The 19,853-nt window shown below is 39.4% G+C and overlaps 1 protein-coding gene across 3 annotated transcripts in view; it reads right to left on the bottom strand.

The window, feature by feature from the left end:
• Positions 1 to 1,645: 1,645 nt before the first annotated feature.
• Positions 1,646 to 19,853, bottom strand: part of hps5 (HPS5 biogenesis of lysosomal organelles complex 2 subunit 2) — a 69,433-nt gene continuing 51,225 nt past the window's right edge. For all 3 annotated transcript variants that reach the window (XM_063062099.1, XM_063062097.1, XM_063062098.1), the window contains exons 14-23: positions 16,388 to 16,537; positions 15,265 to 15,336; positions 11,640 to 12,496; positions 10,580 to 10,700; positions 9,555 to 9,710; positions 7,968 to 8,087; positions 6,992 to 7,105; positions 5,206 to 5,312; positions 4,065 to 4,347; positions 1,646 to 2,045 (exon numbers count right to left, since the gene is read on the bottom strand). In XM_063062099.1, the coding sequence (XP_062918169.1) occupies positions 1,985 to 2,045; positions 4,065 to 4,347; positions 5,206 to 5,312; positions 6,992 to 7,105; positions 7,968 to 8,087; positions 9,555 to 9,710; positions 10,580 to 10,700; positions 11,640 to 12,496; positions 15,265 to 15,336; positions 16,388 to 16,537 (2,041 nt within the window). In that variant the 3' untranslated portion in view covers positions 1,646 to 1,984. The remainder of the gene's footprint in view (positions 2,046 to 4,064; positions 4,348 to 5,205; positions 5,313 to 6,991; positions 7,106 to 7,967; positions 8,088 to 9,554; positions 9,711 to 10,579; positions 10,701 to 11,639; positions 12,497 to 15,264; positions 15,337 to 16,387; positions 16,538 to 19,853) is intronic.

Below are 19,853 nucleotides of genomic sequence, written 5' to 3'. Positions count from 1 at the left end.
AAAAATTATGGTAAATGATCACGGCAAACGATGAAGAGGCAAGCAAAGGCGAGGCTGACTCGAGGGTGCGAGCGAGGTTGAGGCACGTCAAGGAGAAGTGGTCGGAGTGAGATCGGGGCACGTTCGCTACAGATTCAGAATCGGAGATGGAGTTGGGGGTGCGGATTGGAGGATCGGAGCCCATCCACCAAAACCCAGAGCGAGGTTTGATTGATCGAAGCACCAGGCTGATTTTAAAGGTCAGATCCGGGCCAAAACGTGGTGGCAGGGTCCAGAACCAGAGCCAGAGTGTATCGATGTGACAGGACCCGGTTCTTCGAGTGAAGAATGACCCTTTTTTAGACTATTTCAACACCGGGCTGGATGGATTGAAAAGGCAAGATGTTGAGACCGGAGCTGAGGTTTGGGCCAATTCTGCTTGCTGCTCCATGATGTTCACTCCACTCTCTGCTGCACTGAGGCTGTGGGCTCTGCGATGTTTACTTTGCTACATGCTGAACTGAGGCTGTGGGTGTGGGCCTGCTCTGTGTCTGTGGGCTTTGCGATGTTTACTTCACTACGTGCTGAACTGAGGCTTCGGGCGTGGGCCTGCTCTGTGTCTGTGGACTTTGCGACGTTTACTTCGCTATGTGCTGAACTGAGGCTGAGGCTGTGGGCCTGCTCTGTGTCTGTGGGCTTTGCAATGTTTACTTTGCTACGTGCTGAACTGAGGCCAAGTCTGTGGGCCTGCTCTGTGTCTCTGGGCTCTGCGATGGGCCTGCTCTGTGTCTCTGGGCTCTGTGATGTTTACTTTGCTATGTCCTGAACTGAGGCTGAGTCTATGGGCCTGCTCTGTGTCTGTGGACTTTGCAATGTTTACTTCGCTATGTGCTGAACTGAGGCTGCAGGCATGGGCCTGCTTCGGGCTTTGTGTCTATGGACTCACTTTTGTTCTGAATGCTATATACTTGCTTTTATTGTTTGCACGGTTTCTTTTTTCTCTCTATCTTCACATTGGGTAATTGTTGGATTCTTAAAAATGGGTTCATTTTGGCTTCCTGTTTTATGACTGCCTGTAGGCAGACGAATCTCAAGGTTGTATAACATATACATACTTTGATAATAAATTTACTTTTAACTTTGAACATTCAACTGGTCAAAAAGTTTTGTCAGCAACACTCAAAAGTTTAAAAAGTTCAGAAGTTCAAAGTAAAATTTATTATTAGAGTACATACATGTCACCACATACAACCCTGAGATTCATTTTCCTATGGGCACACTTAACAAATCTATACAATAGTAACTGTTCCTGAACCTGGTGGTGTGAGTCCTGAGGCTCTTGTACCTTCTACCTGATGGCAGCAGCAAAAAAAGAGCATGGTGTGGATGGTGAAGATCTTTGACAATGGACTCAACACCAGAAACAAAGAATACTTCTGCCCTGCCTTTGACACTTCTGGTCAGTGGATTGTTGGGTTACTTCAACAAGCCACTGGATCTCACTATCCCAACTCATACATGATGAACAGGTCTGCACCCTAGCTGGAATCAGTATCTTCACAACAGGAGGAAACGAAGTTTGCATTTGGCATATATAACAGCTCTTTTGAAATATATCGGTCTGTTTTAAACCTTGGGAAGTACTTTATACAAAGGCAGTGAATCTCAAACACATACCTAGTATGTAAACTGAGCACTTAAGCATTTTAATTCAGAAACTTGGACAACTTTTCTCACCCCAGATTTTTAAAAAATGGGAATGTACTATTTGCAATTAGTTCAAGTAAATATGATATGGTATCACATCAGATTTCAGAATTTTGATCCCAGTAACAGACTATTTACTTCTCTGTCAATTTTCAAAGCAAAGTAAAAGGCACAATTTCAAAACAAGCACACACAATAAATCAAATGGATCTTTCACAGCAGCAATGCAAGAGGGAAGGTAGGATCACTGCTCGTTGGAATCAGCACAGAGTAGTTTGGTGCTGATTTACTAACTTCATTACGCCTGGTGAGACAACAGGAAACGATCACATCGTTCCAACATGACCTGGATGAGGGCTCTGTAACAGAAAAACAGGCAGAAATTATACAAAGCCAGTAATCACAATTTTCATTTTTAATTTATCTTTTCCCAGGGCTGCGTACTGATTGTATTGTATTGTCCATTTGCTGTGGAAGCCCAATCTTGTCCTTACCCAGCATCACAGACTCCCTCCTGCACTATTTCTTGAGGCACACAATTTCTATGCTTGCTTGCATATGTTGAAGGGGGTAATCTGGAGTCATTGCGTGCTGTCAAAGGTCATTGTCAACTCACGGCGACCCTGTGGATAGTGTAGTTGTCCACAGGGTTTTCATGGCAAGATACGGAAGTATCTTTCTTCTGTGAAGATACTGTTGCTGCCCAGGTTGGGACCCAGCCGGATTCAAACACAGGACCATCCATCTCGAAGTCACTACACCACTAGTTGCCCCAGATCTGGAGTTACTACCTTTTAAAGTCATGTTTTATTTCCTTTCATAACTCCATCTTCTAGTTGGAGTTGATTCTAATGTAGAAAAACACTGCCTATCACCTCAAAGTAGTAAAACAGGTACCATACTTTTCAGAGTTCGAAGTGACCAAAGGTTCAATCAAAGAAAGAGTTAAACAGAGAAGTTATGTGTGCCGTTGGCGCAGCGCTGAGCTCAGGCTATCAAAAGTAGAACAGAGGCAATGGAAGAAAATGGAAAGAGCAGATGAATACAATCTCAGAGGCGTGGTGGAAGCATGCAATGTATTGTTAAGACTGTTATTATGATGCATCATGATTAATACATATTAAGATTATGATGATTATAAAAGCTAGAAGTTAGGATTTTAGATTTAATTAAAAGCCAAAGAAATATGCTCTTGTGAAGTTTGGGATAATTTGCAAGGACAAAGAATGGAGGTTATCTTTAAAGGCAACAAGTATTTGGGACAAAGGCTTAAATACTGTTATCAGCAACAGCCAAGAAGGAAGGAAGCAATCGATGAGCTTTCACATATCTGTAAGTCAAGGAAGATGCATCCAAACCAAGGGGAAGAGAAAAAATCAGTGCTGTGGATGGAGATGCAGAGGGGCTGAAAATAATAATCCAATTTTCTTAGCGTTCATGAGTATGACGTCTTATCTGGTTTCCAATGTTGTAATCTTGACAAGTGCAACATGTCAAAAAGGAAATAAACGAACCGTTGAAACTTTAAAATGTCCTCAAGTGTTCAATAATAAAATTTTTTTGAGGAACAATAGAAATTATTGAATAAAAACAACAGGTATTATACTATAGGCCAAATGGCAGGAAGGATATTGAGCAGCAAATCTAGAAGGAGATATGCAGAAGTAATGGGAAACTTATTCAAATATATAATGAAATAAGCAACATCAAAGAGCAAACAGGAGTTTTTGAAGTGTGTTTGGCAGAAGTTTCTTGATCTGTACATTTTTAGCTCAATGAGGAAAATGACATTCCTTGAGTGGTTCTGGTAAATGAGCTGAACTAAGTGATGTAATTCTAGTGGAACATTGTGATTATAATATTATAAGGATTAGAATATAGCGAAGGTCAATACAGTAAAGGGCACCCAGAACTGGGATCAATATCTCATTGTGGCCAGACTTGTGTTTTATAAATATTTCGTTCAAAAGTTTTATGAGCACAGTTTGTAAAAAGTGAGAATGGTGGCTGACACAGTAATTAAAAACCAAACCAGTGTTTAAAAGTGGAGGCATGCAGTGCAAATACAAGGAAATCATGATGAATATTTATGAAACATAAACTTGGCCACAACATGTTATTAGGGTACTTTAGTTATGTGGATAAAGTGGAAGAGCTGGGATTGATAAGAGGATAAAAATTACATAATGGTAACCAATTAATTTTTGTTCAAACCAAATGGGGAAAAGGATTCTGGCCAGGGATGTGTTTGTTCACTTGGTGAGCAAGAAATGTGTAATCTTCTGCTCTGTGTGATTTAGTACCATGGTAAGTGCCTTAATCCATCAGAATAAGATAGATAATACTTTATAAACAAGTTCATGTACACTTTCTCTCACCTCTGTCTTTTCTCTGCAATCTTTAAAATGTCACAAATCCTGAAAAATCTCTGGGACATGTTTCCATGGAGACCACTGTCTTGTAGCACAGCGAGTGCCTGGTCTGGACCAAGCTCCTTCGCAAGGAGAAGGGCCACGTTCTCCAGAGTCATGCAGTTTGACCAATCACAATCATCACTGGTGACAGCATCTCCATTCTGCAAAGCAGCACAGGTAGCATCATGGTGATTCCGAGCCAGCTCCAGAACAAATTTCCACTCCTCTAGGGTCTGAGGCATCATACCTAAACAAAAGAGCCATGATGATTACATTATCCCCGAACCAGTTCAGTTGGATAAAAGTGTAAGAAATACGTACATTCATTTTGTCCATCCTATGTCAAACATAACAATACAATGAGGACTGCATTAGCTGATTCACAGAGAGTGAAGTCTGTACAATAGGAACACATTTTTTCAAAACAATATAACAGGGATAGACTTGATCATATTGGGTTACTCCGGGCAAGGTACTGAGAACAGACTCAGGCACAAAGTCATAAACACAAGAAATTCTGCAGATGCTGGAAATCCAAAGCAACACAAAGTTCTGGAGGAGCTCAGCAGGTCAGGCAGCATTTATGGAACAAACAGTCAATGCCTCGGGCTGAGAGCCTTCCTCAGGACTGGAAAGGAAGGGGGGAGACGCCGTAATAAAAAGATGGATGAGGGGAAGGAGGTGTCCCGAAGAGACTAACAGAACAGGACAACATGGAAATATTTTGCAACACTACACAAAATGCTGGAGGGACTCAGCAGGCCAGGCAGCATCTAGGGAAAGAGTAAAAGTCGATGTTTCGGGCTGAAGCCCTTTGGCAGGACTCTTGTTTGTGAATGGAAATATTTACCCTTGCCTGTGATACTCAGAAGGGAACTACACTAATAGTCTTAGCAAGATGGAGTAGCCACATTTTAATTGTTCACATTTAGCTCCTCTCTATCCTAATCATTTGAATAGAACTCCAAAATGAAATCTGAGAATATTACTTAAATAACAAAAGAGGAAGTTATGTGCAAGTTGAATTGCCTCAGGAAAAGTCTGCTTGGATGTACCAAACTCCAAAAGAAATGTCAACTTAATTGACAGACAATGAAATACAAACCATTCTGTGCATCAAGTAGGCTTATATCATCTAGGTGAACGATGACAGTGAAAGCTTCAGTTCTGCGCTCCAGCTGTAGGCACAGTGACAGATAACCAGGCCAGAACCTGAGAGCACAAAGAAATAGCATGTTAAAGCACAAGTCACTACTCTAGCCAAAAAATACACCACCAAATTCTTAAGTGGCTTACGGATCCCATTCTCCCTCCATTAACTCTCATACTTGAGTTTCCTAACTTTGCCACTTCACTGAGCCTTCCTTCTCCACCTTTCTCAATAAGTGAGCTCATTACCATAGTTGTCATGTGACCACACCTCTTTGGTCCTCCCAGCACTGGCATGCTCCCATAGTCACTGTAAGATTTGCTAAAAGCTTCTTCATTCTTTGGGAACTGCAAATCATTTAAAATGATTATACAAATTCCACATTCAATCTCTCACTATCAGTTTTGGTGACATCTCAATCATCTCTTTTCACAGGAAGTAGATTTATTTTCCAGATTGTTTGCTGCTGCTAATGGCGCTGATCCTTTTGGTGGTCCAATTTCACAGGTGCAAACCCCTTTTCAGTCCTTCAGTGGCCCTTCATGGGTGAAGGAACAATGGTGGGAGGCGCTTCAAAAGTTGGAATATCTTATCTAATTCTTACCCGAGTGTACTCCCAAAGGATGATACCAAAAGCTCACTAAAATAAAAAAGTGAATCATATTTATGTCTTCCTCTCTAATTCAGGGCATTCAGATCAATTCTAGCCCTCAAAATGCTGAGATAGAACAACCCAGCAACTGTAACAGGAGTGTTCTGATCTTTATCAATGGTACTCACTACACAACTGTCAGAACTGCCACCATTGTTTCTTCTAAGCTGCGCAGTTGTGCAGCCATGCAGTAACTGAAACGCTCCCAGCACATAGCCTTTCTTGCCATGCATATTCCTTTATATAAAGTTAATATAATTTTGAAATTATGCCAATATAATTTTGAGATCATGCCACTATAATTTTAAAATCTAATAATACTAATAATTACTCTCTGCACCCTGTGGCACATCGGGTGGCAACCTTTGCGTTTCTTTAGCATTTGTCTGTTATTTACAAGGCTGAGGTGCTAGCTCGACGCTCAACCCAGCATGGATGGAAAGCGTGCAAGGAGCCAGCCCGATTCAAACCGGGACCATTCGTCTCCAAGTCTGGTGTGGGTGCAGATGCCTCTGCGCCACCTGCTGGCTAAGTTTGAGATCTATGTTAATATAACTGAAATACACAGTGTTAATGAACATAATCCATAAATTTTCTAAATAATAAATATATCACAATTTTTACTTTGAAACATCTTATAGCTTCAACACATTTATATTGTCAGTGTTTCAAGTTACAACAGTTTCAAATTGTAACAATAAACACAGAATGGAGGATGCTAGCTCATTGTTAATAAACTGACAACCTGCTGAGTGCTCACACCATCTAAGTTTAAAAGTTTACGAAACTTGAAAGATTTTCTTTGTTGTACTACATTTCATTATACCCTTTAATTAATAAATAAAATCAAAAGTATGTAAATTTTCAATTTTCATTCTAAATATTCATAGTATGCATATTACAACAAAAACATTTAAAACGCCGTGCAGTTTTCAGACTGTGTAAAAACTTCCTACTCAGAGCAATGGTCGGTCCGCGCAGCTGTTAAAAAGAAAAAAAGAGGGAATGCTGATGTTAAGCAAATTTTTGAACCATTGAGAACAGAGACATAGCAGTTAAGTACAAGCGGAAGGACTCTGGTTGACTTACCCGTGAGATCTACAAACATTCAACATGTTTTCCTTTGTGGTAAGATCTCCTGGCAGCTGAATAAAATAGTTGATCAGTTGAGCATATCCCCAGGTGAATCGATGACAGTGAGGCCTGAGAGGTACAACAAAGGCATGTACTTAAGTGAAAGCCCTTCTGTTGGATTTGCCTTCCTGTTCTACAGCCCTTAAAAACTGTGAGCATAGTCCCAAGTCCAGGGGTTTGAGAACACTAATATTAAGGGACATTGAGCACAGTTGGGTTTGCCGTTATTTAGATGAGACAATAAAATAACACACTAAAAAAAATTTTTTTTTTTTAATTTTTTTTACAAAGCCCCTGAGCACAGGTTCAAAGATGGGCTATACACAAAATACTGGAGGAACTCTGAAGTTGAGGCAACATCTACATAGGGAAATAAACAATCAATGTTTCGTGTCAAAACCCATTTGTCCAGATTCAAGCATCTGTCATTTCATACAACTCCAAAGATGAGCAACATTCTAACCAAACATCTCAAAAAGCAACACAAACAAAATGCTGAAGGAACGCAGCGGGCCAGGCAGCATCTATGGAAAAGAGTAAACAGTCGGAGTTTCAGCCCGAGATCTTTCTTCGGCACGTCCTGCAGAAAAGACTCGGCCCAAAACATCGACTGTTTTGTTTTTTCCCATTAATGCTGCCTGGCCTGCTGAGTTCCTCCAGCATTTTGAGTGTGTGTGTTGCTAGGAGCATTTCTATTTCATCAAAATAAAAAACAAATCACTTCACACTTCCATTGGATCTAGATTTCTGAACACAACCACAGATTTTGGAAAACATTGCATATGGTCAGATATTTTCAGATGCTAAGTAGATGCCACACTTAGTAAGACAATTAACTCCCTTCGTAACCTGCGCACACTGTACTGTAGGGAACCATAAGTCACTTGCTGTTAGAGCAGGCAAAGAGAGCTTGAAAAATATGTCTCCTTACCTGGGATTTTCATCAGCATCTGTGGTGTCAGATATCTGAGGTGCATCATGAGACACTGCAAGTTGCAGCCAATCCATTTTTCTACATTTTGGCTGAAGAATAGTCTCTAACAGACCCAGTCTGTTCACAGAAACAGAAAAATCTGAAAATAGGAATAGAACTAGGCCAAACAACCCCTCAACTTGCTCTGTAATTCAACATGATCAGGATCTGTCCCAGGATTCCTCTCCTCTTCTATCCTCTCTAATTTCCCACAGCTCTCAACTCCATGACCTTTCAAAGATTATTTCCTTCCTCTTAAAATATCCCCAATGATCCATCCGCCATAAAGATAGAGAATTCCAGATATTCCATAGAAACAGAATGCAAAAGCTTGAGATCAAGGTGGTCTAATTCTTTGAAAAGATCCTTCCATTCACGAGACTTCTGTAATGGATGAAATGCCAGCCTTGCAATATTTCTCTGAAAAATTTTCTAACCCATAGGTGTAGCAATCAAGTTTGACATTCCTGTCACCTTTTAAGTACTTATCCATTTCCAATTTGAATGCCACGTCTGAAAATGCCTTGACCACCTACCCCTATAAAAGTAATAACGAGGTGTTGTGTTCATGTCCTTTAATTCTTCACCTTTTGAGAATGGGAGCAGTTTCTCTGTATAAACTGTTTGTGGGGTTTAAGATCCTCTAAAAGGTTTTCTCTCAAGCTTTAATGCTCAAAGAATAACTCCAGCTTTTCCGGTCTATCCATATTGGTCAGCCCAGTAGAGCCTTTATCTACAGTTCCATAATCCTGACCTCTGATTCTCTCTGTATGGAAGCGTTATGCTCTCCCTGTGACTGCATAGGTTCTCCTGCGTGTTCTTGTTTACTCCCACTTCCCAATGACACATGGGTTTTGGTCTCCATACAATGTCCTTTGTCTGTAGAAATGTGGTGAGAATAAAATTGAATAGAATTACTGAAAATGGGCGCATGATGGTCAGCATTGACTCGATGGACTGAACGACTCTATAACCAGGTCAGTCATCTCAGGAGTAATTTTAATCTATCCGGCACCCTCCCTAAGGTCTTCCCATCTTTCCTAATGTGTGTGTCCAGGACTGTACACAATATTCCAGTTATTTAGTATTATCTAAAGAAATCAGAAGCTACAGGAAATACATCCAAGTACTTGTCTACATCGCATATGTAGATGTTTCTCCATTTAACTAACAAGGTGGCTACAGCTAAAATGGAATCTCAATTCCTTGGACCAAGCTATATAAAGAATGTATCTATTTGGATCATAGATAATGATCTTTGCCAATCTTTAACAGTGACATTTTGCACACCATATTTTTATAAATGTTCTTTGTATGTTATGCTGAGCTTTATATGCAAATAATCAATAGAACAATTAAAGACTTTTATTATATCTAAAATATAGGAGATCTGAGAGCACACAAAAAAAATGAGCAGAGGCCTCAGAAAGCTGATGATTGACTTTAGCAGGAATCCTGAATCTGAGCACTTTGATCTTAGATGCAGATATCAGATTAGTAATCTTCCAATGTACATACTAAGGCTAACATTGATCAAACACCAACCTTTGGTCCTCTGGCTTGGATTTAACCAGGTTGTCAATGTATGCCAAGAAGTGACATGGTTGATCATAACACAACTCCTTTATATCAGATGGAAGAATGTAGGGGTGGAACTGGACAAGAGACCTCAGTGCAAGTTCACCAAATTTCTCGGACATCCTGCAGAAGTAACAAACATGAATAATGAGGAAGGGCAACCATCAATTATATTTTAAAGATTGGTTTTCACTGAGGTCTACATGTTCTGGACCTCTATGCTCCTATAACAGAAGTAAGGATTTCACAAAAAGATCAAACCAAATCCAGGAGCAGTCCAAATCGTGCAAAGCTGGAGGGCAGAAAATATTTTGTATTTGACTCCCTCAGCTTTAAACCTGCTGTAGGTTGTGCAGCTAGCATAACTTATTCGATTAATTTTAAATAATTTTAAATGTGTCTTATCATCAGACATTTCGAAAACAGCAAGAAAAACCTTATATAGATAAGCCTGTTGCTCATCTAATCTTAAAACTAGTCGCCTCTTGTGGCCAGTCAGCCTCAAGGAAAGGTTGCCACAGCGAGATCTGCAGGACAGGGCAACCATGAGTATCCAGCAAGAGGAAATTGTAAGGCCATGTATTTCAGCCATTACATCACAAAACATCACAACAAACGCACCAACAGCAAACTCATTTTCCAGTTGTGAAGTATCAATCGTACTAAATCTTTTCCTTTTAACAGCTTCCCTTCCTGTAAGGAAACCAGTTCTGAATAGGACTGATTTGCATTCATGCCTTGAGAAACAAAATGAAGACACAAATCACTTTTAATTAATATTCCATTGGTCTGAACAGTCAAAAACTCAACAGAATAGGAAGCCTAATAAAAACAAAGATTACAAACAATGGAACAATTGGGAATTGTAATGTAGGGACACCTTAATGCAGGCCAATCTAAGCTAATGCTTGCACAATATAAGATGAGTTAAACTAGAAAAATGTTCTCAAATTGCACCAAAAATTATTAAATGCAAATGTGGACAGACTTACCTTGCTGCATGTGCCAGCAGTAAAGAACTTCTTAATACCTTTTCATCATTGAGTAACCTCAGTACTTTTCGCAGGTCTCCATCATTAATGGCACTTGTGATTGGGTCTGACTGTGTTATTTCTGAAATATTAATAAAACAAAACTTTATCACAGCTCCAGTTATATAACATTTGTCTCTACTTCACAGTTAGAGCTGGTTCCTTTGTCAGCATCCAATACCAGGTTCAAACCCGTTCCCTGCATTACCTACAAGTAATACTGAGCCAACCCCAGTATGAACAACTTCAGTTCCAGTCCTCATCATGGATCACTCTGATTATGAATGCCATGGAGTTTCACATCGCTTTCACCAGGTCTCACTTCAAGGCCTCCTTCTGCCAACACTACAGTTGCAATGCCAGTACACTACCTACCACATTATAGCCTTGTCTGCCTGCACTGCACTTCCTCTGTAATTGTAACACTATCCTGCATTCTGTTATTGTTTTCCCATGTACTACCTCAATGCACTGTTGGAATGAAATTGTATGTATGAATGGCATGCAAAACAAAGCTTTTCACTGTACCTCAGTACATGTGACATAATAAACTAATTTACCAATTTCCCCAGCCTACATAATAATGTTAACAGTAATTTAATACTCCAAACTCCAAAACTGAACAACTCACAAACATACTTCCAGCAACGTTTGAATCAGGATCTTATAAGCCTGTGGAATTCAACTGCTTGTTGGATAAGCTTGTTCAGATTGACCCTGATATCTTCAGCTAAAAATACTTTTTCAGTGAAATTAATGTAAAGATTTAAGGCAGCAAGACCTTAGATTGTCACTAAATTCAGAATGAATCAGTCCAGTAGTCTGCAAGTGAAGGATCAATGCTTTACGTTTTAGCAATAATGAGAAGAGTTAAATGTGAAATCAGAATAAATTATTGATTTAATCTCTTCTCTTACAGTTCGTGACTGAGGAAGGATGAAACTGGATGGCAGGCAAACAGGGAGAAACATCTACAGAACAGAGAGGTCAAAGTGTGTACAAAGTAAATGAATGCAATTACCTTTCAGCCCCAGGATGAAAGTTTGCCACACCAGTGGAGTGGCCCAGTTACAAACTGTAATGCAGTGCTTCACTCGCACCAGGTCTAGCAGGAAGAAGTAATTGCGCAGGTACAGGCAGGCTTGAGTTTCAGTCTCATCTCCAGGTAATTCTGTTTCAGTGTTGATGTCCTCAGTCACAGTTTGAAATATTCTCAGCTCAAAGCACAAGGTAGCCAGTTCCATCATGTCCTTGAAAAGATCTGCTGGTATGCTGCAGAAAGGCACCGTCACAAAAGGCACAGCAGACAAGTCCGCTGAAGCCTGCATTTCGTCATTCACCAAGTCTTCTGAGGATCGCTGTTCCACCATTTCTTCTTCATAGTTTCGGACTGACTCTTCCTCTAGCTCTTGAAGGATAGAAGATGATAAATCCTTCTGTTCATGGTGTTCAGTTGAGTCCACTTCTTGCTCTCCAAGGCAAGGAAGAGAAGTTGACTGTTCTACCTCGTTAGGACAGAGTACTGAAGATCCCTTCTCTTCCTCCTCTTGATCTGGTGTCTCAGGTTTTTTTTCACCCTCTGCCTGGCTGAATGTTTCTAACCTCTCCTTATTCTCCTGATGGACGAGTGCTTCTGGCATCTCCATCTCTCGATGGCTACATGCATCATATTTCTCTTGATGATTAACTGATGGAGCTTCATTCAGCTCATCGTCTTGATCACCGTATGCTATTGACTCTTCTGAGGTGGGAGTGTCATTCACAGTTTGAGTTATCACCTTGAATTGAAATATTTTTTGCAAATGAGGAAGCCAGCATCGCACTGTTTGCTTCAGAAGTGTCGTCTCAAACAAAATAAGGGGATCTTGTAATTTAATTCTGAAATTTAAAAAATCATAAACTAGTCCGAAGTTATCTATAGTAGCTCCAATCATGGGTAGAGATATCACTCAATCAAGTAGATATACATAAATTCAATCATATTTTAAACATTTACTAGATTCAGATTAAAATATATTCAAACAGTTTAGTGCTAATCAATTTATGATAAAAAGAACTAAGTGGTTTATGGTAATTTAACTGATTCTTAGATGGAACTGTGATATGATGTGTTACTCGCACAGTATCTTTGAGTTCGAGTTCAGAAAAGAGAATTAACAAATTGGCAATTTCAGTAATATGAGAGATAAAACAAAATCAAAATTTGGAAGATAAAATTAGAATTGAACAACAAAGACATGTGTGGACAATACAAAGACAGAAATGTTGCCTTTGGTAGGGCAGGTTAATAATTAAGGGTTGTAGAATGAAGATGGCTAGCAGAAGAAACAAAATTAACACAAGGAAAATGTTTCGTAGACAGCAAGGGGTTGAGTTCTAAATTGCATTGTCAGGAGTGGTCATAAAGGAAAATTAAATTGTAACATTCAGTGGAAGCTATATAAGTATCTGAAAATAAGTAGTTTTTAGTGCAATGGGAAATGGGGGTGAGGTGCATGGCGAATAGATAGATTGTTCTTATATAGAGCTGATACAGACCCAAAAGATGACTGACTGCTCCTCTAAAGGCAACCATTCTGTAATACTATGAACAGACAAAATGAAAGCAGTAGCAGTTCCCATACCAGAACACTATCTTTACTTCCCTTGGTCCCTCCAATGAGCAAGTGTGCTAACCACACAGCTGAGCTTACTTGGACAAGTTATCAACCATAGACTATTTTCCAGTAGATCAGGACTTTCTGAGATGGTGACCTTGGTATTTTACATCTAGCATTGTGCCATGAGATGGATTTTAGTAATAATATGTATAACATTTGGGGAAGAGTGATCATAAAGTGACAGAATTTCACACTATATTTGAAAGCAATGTGGTTTTCATTCTGAAGCAAAGGGCTAATATTAAACAGTATGCTGCAGTTATGTCAGGTAAGTTATCTATGAGATTGAGAAATTAGGAGGAATTAACAACAGATGACAAGAATAAAAAGATCACAGTCATCAACTAATATAAATTTCCATGATACATGTAAGAACCACTGGAAGGACTGTATTAGTTTAAGTGCTCACATTTTTGCCAAAAGAGAAGTCAGTGTGATAGCTGGGAAGATTTTCAAAATTAGCAAGGATGAGCAAGAAATTGAAAAGGAAAAGCACTTTCCTCTAGTTTTCCATGAAGAAAAACAAATATAAACTATGAATGCAAAATCTTTTCCAGGTATGTTAGAAGTAGATTAACAAAAGTAAATGCGAATCTCTTAGCAACACAAGAGATAGGATGTATTTTGTGTTTGTTTTCACAATAAAAAATAACAACTACTGGAAATGACAAAGAATCAAACATCTAATAGGAGTGATCTTTTATAATATTTCATCTCAAGGTATTCTTGAATAGAGACGAAAACAATATAATAATCTCAGTGTAATAACCTTTATATGATTGCAGCAAGATTCCCTTGTCTTGTTTTTTTTAAACCTCATGAAAAAAGGGATTAACATACCATTTACCTTCTTAACTTTTGGCTTTGGCTGCATTTTGTGATTCATGTCCAACCCAATGCCATCATTGACTAGCATCGTCCATTTCAATGTTCTGATTTTCATTCACCCTATCAGTATGTGTAACTTCATATTTGCCTACAACATACTGAAAATCTCTTTTTTTTATCATGTGATCAGGTATTCTTTGATGTCATTTTAAGTTCTGCACATGGTTTACTTCTATACTGAGCATTGCATTGTTAAGCTCTAATTAAACCATTGATTTGGATTTTAAGCAGCCAAGATCCAAGCATACATTTCTGTAGTATTCCAGTAATTACATGATGTCGTTCTAAAATCACACATTTATTCCTACTCTTCAATTCGTATTAGTTCTGCCAGAACTTGGGTAACAACGTCTCATGTTTTTGAAAACTAAAATATACCACACCACCTGTAGCCATATATTCTCTGTGAATACTTCATAGGATTTGTTAAACATTAAACTATTCTTACAATAGTAATGACAGTGACAAATTACATCGTGATTTTTCAAGCAACACACATAAAAGTTGCTGGTGAACGCAGCAGGCCAGGCAGCATATCTAGGAAGAGGTGCAGTCGACGTTTCAGGCCGAGACCCTGACGAAGGGTCTTGGCCTGAAACGTCGACTGCACCTCTTCCTAGAGATGCTGCCTGGCCTGCTGCGTTCACCAGCAACTTTTATGTGTGTTGCTTGAATTTCCAGCATCTGCAGAATTCCTGTCGTTCGTGATTTTTCAAGTTCTTTTCAACTTTTTTCTCCTTTTTCTTGGATAGCCAGGTTAAATTCCAAGCAACCGGAACAACTATATAATCAATTCATAGAAACCAATGCAGCAAACTCTTTTAAAACTATAGATCTGTGGGCCATTCAGTCTGGGCTATTTTTCACACCCTAGTCCCATTAATTTCCCTATTAGTCAGCTGATTTTAGCAATGCAAAATCCACATCAAAGATGATTTATAGAGAAATGGGGAGTGAGATGTATATGCCCATTAATCTGTCTTTAATGTGTAGTACTGAAAATATGTGCCCAGATGACAAGTAACCCCTTCGTCATTACTCCTTATACTAATAGTGCTTATGGCATATTGAGAGGAAAACATCCTTGTTCACACTCACAGAGCTTCTGCTGTTGCCTGTTGCAGATCCTTCAGTTTGTCCTCCTCCTGAGAAATGTTATCAATGTTCATTCTGTGCAAATTGGACAGCAAGTCTTGATATAATAGCAACACAGCACCATTTTAAGAGAGATTTAACTTTTGTACCTTTGGTCTTGCTCTGACCTTCCACCTCTATTTTTTTTTTTAGCTTCCTTCAACATTTATTATTCAGCTGAATCCCTTTTGCCCCAAATACTTTTATAATAAACCTTTGTCTTCTATACTTTTGCTAAGAGCTAGGGCTCTGGGATACAGGGGATCAAGGATGTCACTAGAGAAGATTTGATTGATACAGTAGATGACAAGGCCTCGTATCTGACTGGGAAGACAGCAAGGTTACTACTTGCTACAGTGCATACCTGCAGAGATCAAACATCTGCAGCTTTGACATGCAGTCTGGGTTACATTGGCTGATTAGAATTAATGCATGATATGGAGAGGGATAAAGGAAATCATTCATAGTTCCTGATAGACGCTATGGTCACGAAACAGGGTTCTGTGAAGAAATGGCCCGAAATATTCTCCAACAAGGGATCAGCATCTTCAGAGGAGCAAAAATAAAATGAAAGGGGGAAGGATAAAAATCCTGAGATACCAGTATTGGTATCCCATGCTTACAAGATCAAGACTCAGTAATAATAACACCTTTGCTACCAAATTACCAAATGATCAGAGGGGGAAAAGGCAACTTTTTTGTAATCAACAGAAGCAAAAACACATTGGAAACACTCAACAAATTAAGCAACATTTGTGGAGAGAAAGTCAACATTTCAGGACATCAGAAAAGATGCAGACTAAAACTCCCAAAGTTACAATTACTTAAAAATTAACTCTTGCCATTCATGTTCTTTTCTCTTCATTACAAAGTAGAATATACTAGTTTTTAAAGAATTTTTCCAGGTTCTAAATCTGAAACACCTATACTGACACTTTTTTTTCTTCTCCCAATAAATGCTGCTTGACCTTCTGGTTATTTCCAAGGCTTCCTGTTTAAGTTTTGGATTTCGAACATTAGCAATTTTTTGCTTCAATTACATGAGGAGATATGATGAATCGTTCATGAAAAAATTATATTTTCTTACTTGTGCTCAAGGTAAGGTGAATTAGCTACTGTAGTAAGCTGATTCTCACACTGTGGATCGATAGTTTTCATTTCTGGTTTGAATCGGTAGTCAGAATTGGGATGAAGTGTGCCAATTGTTTCTTTTGTTCTTCTGACAAAACTGGTCACACTGTAAAACAAATCAGAATTTGAAATGCAAACATAAAAGGCACCGTTTCTGTAGGGATGTAGATGATTTCATAAGATTTGAGGCATTTACTCCCCAGCCCGTCAACAAAGAATGCTCATCAATAGGCATATAAGGCGAGCATCCAATGAAAATGGTTGCCTACACTAATGACCTATTCCAACAGGGAAACGTTCACATTCCCTGCAGGCACAAAGTCTCACGTTCCAATATTTAATAACGCACAGAGCAGCCTATTGGAAAAGTAGAAGAGCTTGTACTTTGACAGGAAGCACAATGTGGGAGCTTTCATAAATAAAATCAGTATATAGATTCAAGTGAAGAAAGAACTGGTCTCAACCTGATCCAACATCAAATATTTCCTTTCTATGACCCACAACCCTTTTTGGAAAACTGTTATCACACTTGCTGTAAAGAAACGACCCCTACCATTTGAGTTACAATTTATGGTTCTCAACCTTGACTGTTTTTAGAAATTATTTTTCAATTGGCAGGCATTGTTTTTTTTTTTGGCGCCTGCGTGCGTGTGAGTCTGTGCGTGTGCGTGCGTGTGTCACTGATGATGTCTTTTTCGTGGCTTTTTACGAGAGAGAGAGACTGTGTGGCGTGCCACTCCTCACACAGATATTTTCACAGTATTTTCCCTTTTATTATTTTACGAGTTGAGTTGTGATCTCGACACTCAACCCGGCACGGATGGAAAGCGTACTCGGGAGCGGACCCGACTGGTTTCGAACCTGGGAACCTCCGCTCCCGGGTCTGGCACCGAGGTCATTGTGCCACCAGCCGGCCCAGCAAAGCATTGTTGATGTTCACTGCCCCATCCCCAATAACCAACAAGGTTATGGTGAACTACCTTCTTGAGTGGCTGCAGCACTTCTAGTGAAGGGACTCTCACCAGACTATTGGGTAGGGAGTTCCAGGAGTTAAGTCCAGTGATGACGAAGGAACAGTGATGTATCTCTGAGTCAGGACGCCATGTGGCTTGCAGGGCAACCACCAATGTTTATGTTCTGTTATGCCAGCACCCTTGATATTAAAGTAAGAGTTCATATGTCTTCCATCTTGCACGATGGAAGGACTGTTTCAAATTGAAAGGCTTTGTCAAAGTAGATTTGGTGAGCCATTGCATTGAACTCCACAGATGGTATATCCAAAGTATGGAGGGAATGAATGCTTAAGGTTTAAAATTCAAAATTCAAGGTAAATGTATTATTAAAGTATGTATATGTCACCATATACAACCCTGAGATTCATTTTGTTGTGGATGGCGGATGGAATGTCAAACAAGCAGGCTGCTTTGTTCTGGATGGCTCTGTGCTTCTTGAATGCTGTTAGGGCTGTGTTCATCAAAGCCTCTGGAGAAAGTTCCATAACACTCCTGGTTTCTACCTTGTAGATTCTCCAGACTTTGCGATGTCATACAGCTCAACAGCTAGCCTCATTTAATATTCTTGTCATTGTGTCTCTCTGAAAGTTGATGGTAGGGGATTTGGTGATGGCAATTCCACTGAATGTTAAGGGTAGATAACTACATTCTCTTGTTGGAACAGGTCATTCCCCAGAACTTTATGGTGCAAATATCACTTGCTAATTATCAGCACGTGCACGAGTATTGATTGCCTTTCCTGCATACAGGCTTAGGCTGCTATATTTGCCAAAGCATCGTTAATGGAATCTAATATTCTGCAATCATCAGTGACTTGATGAAGAAATTATCCCTAAGGAACTCCTGCACTGATTTCCTGGGGCTAGCATGATTGCATTTCAATAACCATAACTATCTTCCTCTGTGCAATGTATGCTACAACCATTTAAGTGTTTCCTCTTTGATTGATTTGCGTTTTAGCAGGATACTACCTACTGACTACAGTCAAATGCTACTTTGATGTCAAGAGCAATTACTCTTATCTCAACTTTGCTCTGAAACCGTATTTGGACCGAAGTGGTGATAAAGTCTTAAAGCCAAGTGGTCCAGGTGAAACCCAAACTCTTCCTTGTTAAAATTATTAGCAAAGAAGTGGAGGGAAAGTACTGTCAATGGCACCTTTCAACACGTTGATAATGATTTGAAGAAGAGCAATTAAACTGTAATCAGCTGGTTTAATTTGTTCTGAGTTTGTGAACAAATCAATTTTACAGAGATCAGACCATTCATTTGGTCTAATACAGACTGAGTACCTTTATCCACAATTCCAAAATCTGCAAAGCTCTAAAATCCAAACATTTTTTTAAACGCTGACATGACATCACAAATGGAAAATTCCTCAAGGCAGGTGATGCCCAAGTCTCTGCACGTAACAGACAGTGCTGAGAAGTGACCGCGCATATGTAATCAACAGAAGTTAATGAAAAATAGAAAATTGCTGCACAAGAGAGAAATGAAGATCTCAATCATATAGTGAAAGAATGCATTTATCAGCGTCGGATTGAACATCTGCCGCTTAACAGTATGCTGATCATGAAATAAGCAAAGATCTATCACAACGAACTGAAAATTGAAGGTAATTGTGAATATTCAGCAGATTGGTTGCAGAAATTTAAGTAAAAGTACGGTATTATTTTTTAAAAAGAGTCTAAAAATTTTAAAGATAAAAAGTCTATTGATCATGAAGCATCGATAAGTTTACAAAGATGGTTACTGATGAAAATCTAGCACCAGAGCAAGTCTACAAAGCCGATTGTTTTTATACCTTATATAAAACCTAAAAAAAGGTAAAATACAAATACAGTGTACTGTAACCTTTTGATCAAAACACAGTATCGCAGGTGGAGACTGAAAACCTGCTGTTGATTTTTGTGATGTAGCTGACAATTCAGAGCACCTTGTGGATGCCCAGTTTTGAGCTGGCAAATCTCAGTTGAACATCACTCTTCACAACTTCCGCCACCTTCAACTGGATCCTGTCATCAAAACATCTTTAACTAACCCCTACTCTCTGCTTTCCACAGGGATTGCACACTCATGATTCCCTTGTCCATTACACCCTCCCTTGATCTCCCTCACCTACATTCTGGGCCCCAAACAGTTCTTCCAGGTGAAGCAATACTTCACCTGTGAGCTGGTTGGGGTCATCTTCTGTATCTAATGCTCCTGGTGTGGCCTCCTCTGCATCGGTGTGATCTGACATAAATTGTGCTCCGTTGAGCACTTTTGCACAATCTGCAACAAGCAGAATTTCCCAGTGACCAACCATTTTAATTCCAATCCTCTTTCCCATTCTGTCAGTCCATGGCCTCCCCAGCTACCAAGATGAGGCCATTCATCTTGAAGGAGCTCCACATCATATTCCAGCTG

Source organism: Mobula hypostoma, chromosome 11, assembly GCF_963921235.1.
Source record: "Mobula hypostoma chromosome 11, sMobHyp1.1, whole genome shotgun sequence".
NCBI lineage: Eukaryota > Metazoa > Chordata > Chondrichthyes > Myliobatiformes > Myliobatidae > Mobula > Mobula hypostoma.
The sequence above is the reverse complement of the archived record's forward strand: the minus strand, read 5'-3'. Positions and strand labels throughout refer to the sequence as shown.